This window comes from Arvicola amphibius, chromosome 3 (genome assembly GCF_903992535.2).
Source record: "Arvicola amphibius chromosome 3, mArvAmp1.2, whole genome shotgun sequence".
In the NCBI taxonomy this organism is placed as follows: Eukaryota; Metazoa; Chordata; class Mammalia; order Rodentia; family Cricetidae; genus Arvicola; species Arvicola amphibius.
In genome coordinates this window covers 73,510,100-73,523,790 of record NC_052049.1, presented here as the reverse complement: position 1 = coordinate 73,523,790, position 13,691 = coordinate 73,510,100, and the positions used below count along the sequence as shown (strand labels likewise).

The following is a 13,691-nucleotide window of genomic DNA, read 5'->3' as shown; positions in this document are numbered from 1 at the left end:
TGGTTGTCTCCAAAGAAATAGCATCTTCCAGGCACAGCAGAACTGATACACACATGAGACTTTGAAAATGCTCAGATAATGTGTGCAGGTTCAATCCACACTAAATTTCAGCAGTAAGAAGACAAAAAGGGCACAAATTTCCACTCATAAATAGGGAGCTGTTTGCAATTGATACCTGCTAGGAAAGGGGAAACTAGGTTTTTTCCAATGGAGTGTCACTGGGCACATAAATCCATTCCAGGACAGGCCCTATGTTCAGGCATAGTTACCCAACACATATGATTGCAAATGGTGTGCGTTACTAATTTTCCTCTGTGTTTTTCTATTTTGTTATTTTCCCTGATTATTATTTATGTATTTATTTATGTATTTATGTATTTATGTATTTATGTATTTATTTATTTATTTATTTATCGAGAACATTGAGTTGGGTGGGAATGAAGGTGGGGAAGACAAAAATAAGGAGCTGGGGAAGCCATCATTATAAGATATCTCTTAGACCTATAAAAAACTGTTACTATATTATTCAAAAGATAAAAGGCTTGGCAAGCTCTCCTTTGTATAACTGTTGCAACATAGACAGCAGAGCATACAACTCTCATTTAATTCAGGATAAACAAACAGCAGGTCATTTAATAGCTCTGCTGCAATATCCAAACTTTCATAATGAATTTTTTTCATATACTTGAAGATGTGCCCCTGGTATTGAGCTTGAACAAAACCAAATTTATAATTCAAAAAAGAATCCCCATCTATGAAAACACTATAAATTAGCAAAAGTCTGAAATTGTTAGACTGGTTTTATTGTTTTCATTTCTATTTCTCCATTCTTCATAAATCTTTATGAACATTTCTTCTTCTAAATTAATAGGACTTGCTGATTCATGAGATGGAGTAAATATTACAACCCACAAATGGAAACATTAACAAGCACCCTGTAAAATGCAATGCCCTGGTTCTAATAATCAGAGTTTGTTGTGACAATACTAAGAATCAATGTTAAGTATTAAATCCTCTATCAGAGAAAATTCAATATTCAACAAAAATCTACAGAAATAAGTAAGATTGCCAGGTTAATAGGGTTGAAAATATTGGTGTGTGGTAGTTTGCAGTAGAGCTGAGTTTGTTGTTCTGTAGTTATTTTTTTTGTAGTGATGGAATAAATAGTAATGGAATAATAGCAATTAATAAATGAAGAGCTCCATGATGATGACAACTTCAAGCTTTCTTTTTAGTGGACAATACTGGCCTGGTAGCACCACTTTACAAGTGAACAGAAAACTCCATTTTTTGAAACAGTTACACATAAACATAAAGATGCTAAAGGAAAAGAGTAAAGTGAACAATTTTGCCTGGGTTGAGTTTTCTTGTTACAGCCTCCTCTTCAATCTTGCTCTTCTTTTTTTCACTTGAAGATAAGCATCTTCTTCAATTTAGGACAGTAGTTACTTGTTTATAATTTGCACCTTTTGTATCAATGCAAGTATTTTCTAAAGATATGTTTTTAATTTGTTGATTTTAAACTTTAACTGAGTGGAAAAAGCATGGAATTCTTTAATGGTGCCTCAGTGTTTTTGACATTCACAAGGATGTCAGCAACAAATTTCATTAATTTCAGAAAATGTATGGTATGCTAAGGTATAAATATATTATGATTTCTCCATTCAAAGATTTATGGATAATTTAGGTATTTCCTAATTGAACCAACAGGCAAAATGCTTCTATGGATGTGTGTGATTTCAGCTACACAGTCACAACCACCTCCCTTGGGCATACCTCTAGAATAAAAGGTACTGAGTTTTATGACATGTACAAATTAAACTTTCCTATTGCCACATGAATTGTACTAGCCACACTGGCAATGCTGGTAGACAAAGTCCTGTGCGAGAGTATGAATCTGTGTGATTCTAATTATTGGTCAGGTTAACTAAAACTGTTTTTATTATAAGCTTAGAAATTCTGTGGGTTTTCTAGTTGTTCTTTACTATCTTCAATGAACAGAAAATCTTCAATTTTATTGTGGCAAAATTTAGCCATCTCTTCTTTTATTTTTGGTAAAATTTTTATCTAATTCACAATATATCCTTCCCACTTTAAGCACTTAATTACATATTTATGCCTCTTCACATTAAACCAACCGGGAATTGATTGATATACAAAACCAATTTCAGATTTATTTTCACCAAATGATTTCACAGCTATCCCCCTTTATTTAATAACTCATCTTTAATCCTACTGACTAATTTCTCTTTCACAAACTATCAAGTGCTCCTCTTTTCTGATGCACGTCAGTCTCATTTAGAGGCATTTAGTTTTTTATTCTTTTGCATTTTCATTTCTAGAGCCCCTTAGAATGCACTGTGTCTGACAAGTGATAAGTTTCTTTGATAAGTGTATCTCACTTCAAAAACCATTGAACAGAGATAAACATCCCCATAATCTGTGTTGCATCATTTACATATTTTGCATTTCACACTCCATTTAATTATCTGGTCTCATCAATAAGAACTTTCTCCACAACTATCTTTTACCCTATTGATTGCTTCATTTGTGTATAGCAAACTTCTGAGCCCACTCATTCAGTTCTCTCTTCATTTTTAAAGTAGTGTGCAGATGTTTGAAAACATCTCTTGTTTCTCTTCAAATATTGCTCCTTCTTCACATTTCAAGCTTCTATTATTTCTTTAAGTATATTGAACACTGTGAGTCTAATTCAGTCTAGCAATTTTGATATGTGATAATGTCATTACTGGTCTTACCCTATTTGTGGTTTCATTTTGATATGTGATAATGTCATTACTGGTCTTACCCTATTTGTGGTTTCTGTGGGTTCTTATTGCAATCTCTCTGTCTCTGTCTCTCTCTCTGTCTCTCTGTCTCTGTCTCTGTCTCTCTCTTTCTCTCTCTTTCTCTTTCTCCCCTCTCTTCTATCTCCATCCCTCTTTCTTTCAATTTCTCTACACTCTCTCCCTCACAGTTTTATTTTCTCTTGCTGTATCAGAGAGCAATACCTGTGGAGATTTTTAAGAAAGTGTTTAAAGCTGGTGTCTTCTAATCAATCAAAGGAAGAAATAGTATTTTTTTCAGTTTTCTTCCATCATTACTAATGGTACCATTTATATTAAATTCAGCTATTTCACCCTTTTCCATGTACACATGAAATAACTGGCAAACTTCTCCATTTTCCGTAATTTTAGTGATGTATACAAACAGGTGTAATTTACTTATAACCTGTTTAAAATAACACTTATTGATTTTAAATGTAAAGTTTTTGGGTCATTAATTTAACGTCACATAGGAACCAGAAAGGTACAGAGATGTGAGCATATTTTCTCTCCATTATTTCGGAACACAAGCTTAGGAAACTTTCATAAAAGTAAAAGTTCTCCCTTGAGTTCAAGGCCCTTCTCTCAGTGTGTTTGTTTTTTATTTTTGTTAGTTTTTTTGTTTGTTTTTTTTTTAAATTGTGGTAATAGCAATTCTGGGATTATTCTTTAGGCATTGGCAGAAAGGCATTCTTAGAGATAGACTATAGATTACAGAGAGCCATTTATGCAAGACAATAATGCTACTAATACAATTGCAATAACTAGTTGGTAGGTCTGCTGCTGTTTTTCAAGTTTCTTTGGTAAGTTGCTCTAAGTAGCAATTTCCACACCCCTCCCCCCACAAAAAATCACAGATTTCTGAGTCTTAGAGCCCCATTAGGCATTCTTAACTCTTATTTGTTGGTTTAGTTTGAGCACAGATTCTGATTTTGCCCACCAACCTCACTTGAATGGAGCAACTTACCCACTGATGTTAATGTCTTCTCCTTGGTCAAATCCTTTCATTCTTTCTTCAGTTCATGGTAATTTGCCTTCCACATTCCTTTCCTATTTGGGTGACCCTGGACCAATAGTTAGCACTTATCATCCCTACCTTGCTTAGATATATCAATTATAGCAAGTATAATCCAGAAGGGAATTTCTTAATCCTACTTTCTAGCAAAAAGTTCATTAAAAGGTTCATTTGTTTTTTACATTAGCTTGTTGAGGTTACCTGAATCGGTCTTCCATCAGGAGTCAGAACCTCTTCTGAAAGTTCCATCATCTTTAAGGCCATGAGAGCAATGGGTTTGGCATGGCATAGGCTTTTTCTATGCAGCCCTGCTGCAACACAGTATGCATCCCCTATTGTTTCCACCTGCAGCAATTAGACAAATCAAATGCAAACATAATGAATCAGAAGAGAAATGACTAGTTATCAGCAATCACAAATGCTGCTGAGAAACATGTCAAGTAAGCATCCATTAATGAAGCAATTAGACAACTGATTGTAATCCTAGTAGAGTTTACAAACAGCTATGAAATAATCCTAACATCTCACTTCAGGTTGTTCATTATCACCATAGATGATCACCAACATTAGGAATGACTGGAATATTATTCCTCCAAAATAGAATTGCCAGTATTTTACATATATGGTTCCCAAATAATGACTTTCTCAATAGGCATCCTTGTATCTTTTTCAACATTCAGTCGTCTTTTGGAAAGCTTTTGTTTCTTATCTTCAACTTTCCTATCTTTCATGTTGCCTCAGAATTCTACATTCCACTCATCTGTAATCTGTTGTCAGATCTGGTTTATGATATTCTTAATAATTATAAGACTTAAATTTATTAAAATCATACTTCATGCCATTAATCATGTTAAGCACTTTTTATATAATATCCAAAAAAATTTCAAGTACTAATTTATGAATTGAAAAACAGAAAATATTTAACTACAGTTTGTAACAAAAAAGCAGATCCATATACTTTATTGTTAATGACTCTATTGTATCTATAGATTCTTTGATTCTATAAATCATATTGTATTTATAGAGATTGAGAGCTTATGTAGTCAAAATAGAATTCTCAATGGCCTTAACATTATACAAACAAGTCAAGATATCTGGCAATTTTAATTTTGTATCAATTCTAAGTGTATCTATAATATCTTAAACAGTAGATAGCACTAACCAACTAACTCTATTTGCTTTTTGAGATCAATTCTTAATCTGGGATCTGACTGAGTATGTAAGAGCTTGGCAGACATCGCCATATCATTCAAGGTAAAAATACAATTTGGGTTCTCATTGAGACATCCTCTGTCTTCTCTTCCAAGTCAGTTCGGGAACCAAAGTGTGTTAATACTCAATTTCATGCTTGTTGCCTGTTTCTAAGTCCTATAACCCATCCCGTTACACCAGCCTCCAGATTTTATGGACCTCCTAATTTGTTGTTAAAAGATAAAAGTAAAAACTACCATTCTTTGGGAGACACAACAGGAGCTACAAACTCTCTGGCTCAGAGACTGTTAGATAAAGCAAATGCCACCCTGTTCCAGAATCAGTGCTTACCCTTTTATTCTGCAGAAGAATAAGACAAAACATCTACATTTTGGGTCCATGATTCCTGAAGACAGGTGTAGATATGGCCCTGGTCACATAGTCACACAGTTACATACATGCTCAAGATTCTAGGAATGCGACCCAAAGGGGTCAGACTCTGGCCTCCAGGCCGGTCTGAGGATTCCTGCAAGGGAGTGCGGGCTCCTTCAGATTGTGCTGCCAGGATCGCTCTGTGATATTCCATCCGGCCCTGCCCTCACCTTGGCCCTTTAGTCCGGCAGGCGTCCCTGGGCTGCAAGGACTCCCTGATCCTGTGTAGTGGAGTTCCATCTGGACTGGTGAGTGTGTGAGACCCTGGGGCAACCTGCCCTGGAAGAGAGCACAGACCCCCTTCCCCAGCTCCTGCTGCAGGCTTGTCTTTGTTTCTCACGTCCCTGCCTCTTCCAAGCCTTCCCTAGTGTATTCAGGTGGCCTGCTCCTGTACTAAGGCTATCTACCCAAAGGGGTCAGATTCTGGCCTACAAGCAGGTCTGAGGATTCCTGCAAGGGAGTGTGAGCTCCTTCAGATTGTGCCTCAAGGAATAACTCCTGCTCTGGCACTGAGGAGATCCAACCAGATTCAGTCACAGCAAAGATTGGTCTAAGACACCAAGCACCTCCCGGCTCCATTTGAAGGAAGAGATGGGCAGGCACCAATGCAAGAACTCCTCCAACAACATGAAAGGCAACATGACATCACCACAATCCAGACATCCCGAAACAAGAAGAATTGAACACCCTACCCCAGAAGATATAGAAGAAACCGACCTTAAACAGTACTTTATGAAAATAATAGAGGACCTTAAACAGGAGGTAAAAAAACTGCCATAAAGAAATGGAGATGACAAACAAAAAGGTAGATGAAATAAATAAATCTCTCAAAGATACCCAAGAAAAACAAGAAAAAGCAATCAAACAGGTAAGGGAAACAGTACAAGACCTGATAAATGAAATGGAGGTAATGAAGAAAACACAATCTGAGGGAAGACTGGAAATGGAAATTCTGAGTAAATGAACAGAGACAGTATTTCCAACCGAATGCAAGAGATGGAAGAAAGAAACTCGGACTCTGAAGATACTATAGAGGAAATAAATTCACAGATTAAACAACAAAACAAATCTAACAAATTCTTAACAAAAAACATCTAGGAAATCTGGGACACCATGAAAAGATCAAACCTAAGAATAATTGGGATAGAAGAAGGAGAAGAATTACAACTCAAAGGCCCAGAAAACATATTCAACAAAATTATAGAAGAAAACTTCCCCATCCTAAAGAAGGATGTTCCTATGAAGGTACAAGAAGCCTACAGAACACCGAATAGACTGGATCAAAAGAAAGCATCCTAACGCCATATAATAATCAAAACACAAAACATACAGAATAAAGAACAGATATTAAGAGCTGCAAAGGAAAAAGGTCAAGTAACATATAAAGGGAAACCTATCAGAATTTCACCTGATTTCTCAATGGAAACCATGAAAGCCAGAAGAGCTTGGATCGATGTGCTACAGACACTAAGGGAACTACTATACCCAGCAAAGCTTGCATTCACCATCGATGGAAAAAACAAGATATTCCAGGACAAAAACAGATTTAAACAATACGTAGCCACAAATTCAGCCTTGCAGAAAGTTATAGAAGGAAAATCACTAACCAAAGAGTCCAACAATGCCCACAATAACTCAGATATCTAGCGACCTTTCACCAGCAAAACTCAAAGAAGGGTAACACACAAACTCTACTACCAGAAAAAAAATAACCAGAGTTAACAACCACTGGTCATTAATATCACTGAATATCAATGGACTCAATTCACAAATAAAAAGGCACAGGCTAAGAGATTGGATACGAAAACAGGATCCAACATTCTGCTGGTTACAAGGAACATGCCTCAACCACAAAGACAGACATCTACTCAGAGTAAAGGGTTGGGAAAAGGTTTATCAAGCAAATGGACCTAAGAAACAAGCCAGTGTGGACATACTAATTTCTAACATAGTTGACTTCAAACTAAAATCAATCAGAAGAGATGGAAAGGGACACTTTATACTCATAACAGGAAAAATCCATCAGAATGAAGTCTCAATCCTGAATATCTATGCCCCTAATATAAAAGCACCCACTTATGTAAAAGAAAAATTACTTGAAATCAAGGCAGCCATCAAACCACACACACTAATAGTAGGAGACTTCAACACTCCTCTCTAACCAATGGACAGGTCAATCAAACAGAAAACTAACAGAGAATTAAAAGACTTAATGGAGGTAAAGAAGCAAATGGACTTAACAGACATCTATAGAACATTCCACCCAAATAGGAAAGAATATACCTTCTTCTCTGCGGCTCATGGAACCTTTTCGAAAATTGACCATATACTTGGTAACAAAGTAAACTTCCACAGTTACAAAAAAAATATTAGTAACCACCTGTGTCTTATTGGATCACCATGGATTAAAATTAGAATTCAACAACAACGCTACCCCCATAAAGCCTACCTACTCGTGGAAATTGAACAGTCAACTACTGAACCACACCTGGGTCAAGGAAGAAATAAAGAAAGAAATTAAAGTCTTTCTTGAATTTATTGAAAACAAAGACACAACATACTCAAACCTATGGGACACTATGAAAGCAGTGCTAAGAGGAAAGTTCATAGCACTAGTGCCCACTTAAAGAAAACGGAGAAAGCACTCATTGGAGACTTAACAAAATACCTAAAAGCTCTAGAAAAGAAAAAGAAGCAGATTCACCTAGGAGGAGTAGAAGACTGGAAATAATCAAACTGAGGGCAGAAATCAACAAAATAGAAACACAGAAAACAATCCAAAGAATCAGTGGCACCAAAAGCTGGTTCTTGGAGAAAATCAACAAGATTGACAAACCCCTACTCAAACTAATCAAACGGCAGAGAGAGAACAAGCAAATTAATAAGATCAGAAATGAAAAGAGGGACATGACCACAGACACAGAGGAAATTCAGAGAATCATTAGATCTTATTACAAAAGCCTGTATGCCACAAAATTGGAAAATGTAAAAAAAATGGACATTTTTTTAGATAAGTACCATATACCAAAGTTAAACCAGGACCAGGTAAACAAGCTAAATAGTCCTATTATTCGAGAAGAATTAGAAACTGTTATCAAAAACCTCCCTACAAAAAAAAAATCCCAGGACCAGATAGTTTCAATGCAGAATTCTACCAGAACTTCCAAAAAGACCTAATACCTATACTCCTTAAGGTATTTCATAATATAAAAACAGAAGAGTCATTGCCAAAATCCTTTTATGAAGCTACAGTTACCCTGATACCGAAACCACACGAAGACTCAACCAAGAAAGAGAATTACAGGCCAATCTCACTCATGAACATTGACGCAAAAATTCTCAATACAATACTGGCAAACCGAATCCAAGAACACATTAGAAAAATTATCCACTACAATCAAGTAGGTTTCATCCCAGAGATGCAGGACTGGTTCAATATACAAAAATCTAATAATGTAATCCATCATATAAATAAACTGAAGGAAAAAAACCATATGATCATCTCATTAGATGCTGAAAAAGCATTTGACAAAATTCAACACCCCTTTATGATAAAGGTCTTGGAGAGATTTGGGATACAAGGGTCATTCCTAAATATAATAAAGGCTATGTACAGCAAGCCGACAGTTAACATCAAATTAAAGGGAGAGAAACTCAAGGCCATCCCACTAAATTCAGGAACATGACAAGGCTGTCCATTCTCTCCTTATCTCTTCAGTATGGTGCTTGAGGTTCTAGCAATACCAATAAGACAACATAAGGGGATCAAGGGGACTCAAATTGGAAAGGAAGAAGTTAAACTTTCGTTATTTGCAGATGATATGATAGTGTACATAAGTGACCTCAAAAACTCCACCAAAGAACTTCTACAGCTGATAAACTCCTTCAGAAATGTGGCAGGATACAAGATCAACTCCAAAAAATCAGTTGCCCTCCTATACACAAAAGATAAGGAAGCAGAGAGGGAAATCAGAGAAGTATCACCTTTCATGATAGCCACAAATAGCATAAAATATCTTGGGGTAACTCTAACCAAGGAAGTGAGGACCTATTTGAAAAGAACTTTAATTCTCTGAAGAAAGAAATTGTAGAGGATACCAGAAAATGGAAGGATCTCCCTTGCTCATGGATTGTGAGGATTAACATAGTAAAAATGGCAATTCTACCAAAGGCAATCTGTAGATTCAATGCACTCCCCTTCAAGGTCCCATCAAAATTCTTCACAGACCTTGAGAGGACCATAATCAACTTTATATGGAAAAACAAGAAACCCAGGATAGCCAAAACAATCTTATACAATAAAGGAACTTCTGGAGACATTACCATCCCTGACTTCAAACTCTATTACAGAGCTACAGTATTGAAAACAGCTTGGTATTGGCATAAAAACAGAGAAGTTGACTAATGGAATCGAACAGAAGACCTGGATCTTGAACACCTGATTTTTGATAAAGGAGCTAAAAGCACACAATGGAAGAAAGAAAGCATCTTCAACAAATGGTGCTGGCATAACTGGATGTCAACCTGTAGAAGAATTAAAGTAGATCCATGTCTATCACCATGCACAAAACTCAAGTCCAAATGGATTAAAGACCTCAATATTTACCTGAACACACTGAGCCTGATAGAGGAGAAAGTGGGACGTACTCTACAACATATGGGCACAGGAGACCATTTCTTTTGTAGAACCCCAGCTGCACAGACATTAAGGGCAACATTGAATAAATGGGACCTCCTGAAGCTGAGGAGCTTCTGTAAAGCAAAGGACACTGTCACTAAGACACAAAGGCAGCCTCCTGACTGGGAAAAGATCTTCACCAACCCTGCAACTGACAAAGGTCTGATCTCTAAAATATATAAGGAACTCAAGAGACTAGACTTCAAATTGCTAAATAACCCATTTAAAAAATTGGGCTCTGAACTGAACAGAGAATTCTCAACAGAAGAAATCCAAATGGCCAAAAGACACTTAAGGTCATGCTCAACCTCCTTAGCTATCAGGGAAATGCAAATCAAAACAACTTTGAGATACCATCTTACACCTGTCAGATTGGCTAAAATCAAAACACCAATGATAGCCTTTGCTGGAGAGGTTGTGGGGTAAAGGGTACTCTCATCCATTGCTGGTGGGAACGCACACTTGTGCAACCACTTTGGAAAGCAGTGTGGCGGTTTCTCAGGAAATTAGGGACCAACCTACCCCAGGACCCAGCAATTCCACTCATGGGAATATACCCAAGAGATGCCCAATCATACTACAAAAATATTTGTTCAGCTATGTTCATAGCAGCATTATTTGTAATAGCCAGAACCTGGAAACAACCTAGATGCCCTTCAGTGGAAAAATGGATGAAGAAACTGTGGAATATATACATATTAGTGTACTACTCAGTGGTAAAAAACAATGACATCTTGAATTTTGCATGTAAATGGATGGAAATAGAAAACATTTTCTGAGTGAGGTAACTGAGACCCAAAAATGTGAACATGGGATGTACTCACTCATTATCGGTTTTTAGCCATAAATAAAGAACATCGAGCCTATAATTTGTGAACCTTGAGAAGACAATAAGAAGGTGAAAGCAAAGAAAAACATAGTTATCCTCCTGGATTGGAAGCAGACAAGTTTGCCGTGCAAATATTGGGATCTTGGGGGTGGGGTGGTTTGGGGGCAAGGGGAGATGGGGAGAGCAAAGCGTGAAGGTGAGGATAGGGAGAGCTTGGGTGAATGGGATGGTTGGGATATAGGAAGGGTGGATATGGGAACAGGGAAGCATATATCCTAATTAAGGGAGCCATCTTAGGATTATTAAGAGACTTGACTCTAGAGGGGTTCCCAGGTATCCAGTGAGACGCCCCCAGCTCGTTCCGTGGGCAGCTGAGGAGAAGGAGTCGGAAAAGGCCAGTTCCTATAGCCATACTGATGATTATCTTGCATATCACCATAGAATCTTCATCTGCCAATGGATGGTGCTAGAGACGGAGCCCCTCATTGGAGCACCGGTCTGAGTTCCCAAGGTCCTGACGAGGAGCAGAAGGAGGGAGAACATGAGAAAGTCAGGACCGTGAGGGAACCTTCATCTGGTGATGGATGGAGATAAAGACAGAGCTACACATTGGTGCACTGAACTGAGCGCCCAAGGTCCAAATGAGGAGCAGAAGGAAGGAAAACATGAGCAAGGAAGTCTGGACTATGAGGAGTGCTACCACCCACTGAGATGGTGGGGCTGATCCATTCGGAGCTTACCATGCCCAGCTGGACTGGGACTTAAAAAGCATGAGATAAAACTGGTTCCCTGAACATGGCAGACAATGAGGGCTGCTGAGAAGCCAAGGAAAATGACACTGGATTTGGACCCTACTACACATACTGGCTTTGGGAGTCCTGGCCTGTTTGGATGCTCACCTTCCTAGACCTGGTTCGATGGGGGAGGAACTTCGACTTCCCACAGGGCAGGGAACAATTACTGCTCTCTGGACAGAAGAGGGAGTGGAATGGAGGAGGGAGGGGGGTAATTGGGAGGTGGGGAGAAGGCAGAAATTTTCAATAAAAAAAAAAGAGTTATAAAAAAAGATTCTAGGAATGTTTGTTAAAGCCTACCACTACCTCCACCTGCCATTCTTCTAGTTTTGGCTTAGGCATGCACATCAGTAGGAATTTTGTTGCTTCTGGTCACATTAAAAAATTTTAACACCAGAAGGAATGAGAGAGACAGAGAGACAGACAGAGATAGAAACAGAGAGAGACAGAGAGACAGAGAAAGAGAGAGAAATCAATATGATTCAAGTTCTGATTTATTTCCTGAAGTGCCTAAAATTATCTAACTTGTTAGAACTGTGCTTTTGTTTTTATGCAATAAGGATGGTGTGTGACAACTTAGTCATGAGGTACCAAGTGACAACATTTACATATCTTTCAGTGCTAATTAACACTCAGTCCACTAAAGGATACCCACAGATTTTCAAACATAACATAAAGCTTTCCCCACCATATACCTAAGTATACTTTTCTCAAAAAGGAATGCCAGCTAACATTACATTTATTATTCTGTACCAAATACTGTTATAGGGTATGGTACTAAAGAAAAACAGTTAAGAAATTGATTAAGAATAGAAATATGGCTGGGCATTGGTGGCACATACCTTTAATCCCAGCACTTGGGAGGCAGAGGCAGGTGGATCTTTGTGAGTTTGAGTACAAGACCACCCTGGTCTACAACAGCTAGTTCCAGGACAGAGAAACCCTGTCTTGAAAAACTTAAAAGAAAAGAAAAAAACAATGAAAAAAGATGAAGAATAGATATCTGGTTAAGTGGCAGGATCCAGCTTATTCTCAGCTTCTTTCTTATCTCATACCAAAATTGTTGCCAAAGTCAAAGCAGAGAAGTAAAAGCTACAATACAGTGTCACTCACTAAAGCCCCTACCATTATTCCTATTGTTTCCTCTGTTGTCTAAAGACATTAATTTCATAAGTTAGAATTACTGGTCCTTTATTGTTTGTTTTCTACTCTATCAAGTGTCACAAATAATGAATGAGATAGTACATTATTAATGTTGCTCAATATGTCTGTCCTTCTAATTACAAAAGAATCAAAATTATAACATGTATTTCCTCCAAATTACCCAGGTCTTCCTTAGTATTCATACTTCTATATCATCATGGCAGTCAAGCCCTATGCCTTTAATTTTTACATGGCTTGAAATGTGCTCAGTATAATCTACAGCTACTTCCCACATTCCCCACTTTGTAGAATGCTGAATTATTTTAGAAGAACCTTCTTATCGTCACCTATATTTGCTTAATTCTTCCACTCCAATAATAGTTCATCACTGCTTCTCTGTAATGATAGTGAAACACTAAATGTAAGGTGGACAGCCATATGTTTAAAGACTTGGGTCTCACTGTGTAATAGACAATTTTGTATGTGATCTTGAGATACTCTCTCTAGTATGTTTTCCATTTTCATTCCATTTTATCTGCTTTACAATATAAATGTGACTTGCACCTTTTTCTCTGGGGCATGATAATTCTATTTAAAACTTACAATACTTTTAATCTAATGATTTTAAATTTTGTATATCAATGGGGCTGCTTAAAAATGACTTTTGGAATATATTTTTTCAATAGTAATTAAAATATGTAAGTGATTTATGTTATAGGTATCCAACAATTCACAATACATTACAGTAATTAGTCTAGAGCATATATCAACATAATACAAATAT

General features: G+C 37.2%; 1 protein-coding gene across 1 annotated transcript in view; it reads right to left on the bottom strand.

The window, feature by feature from the left end:
* Window positions 1-13,691, bottom strand: part of Gucy1a2 (guanylate cyclase 1 soluble subunit alpha 2) — a 346,389-nt gene that overhangs the window by 94,944 nt on the left and 237,754 nt on the right. Inside the window, exon 6 of the mRNA XM_038323659.1 lies at window positions 4,042-4,185. Coding sequence (XP_038179587.1) covers window positions 4,042-4,185 — 144 coding nt within the window. The remainder of the gene's footprint in view (window positions 1-4,041; window positions 4,186-13,691) is intronic.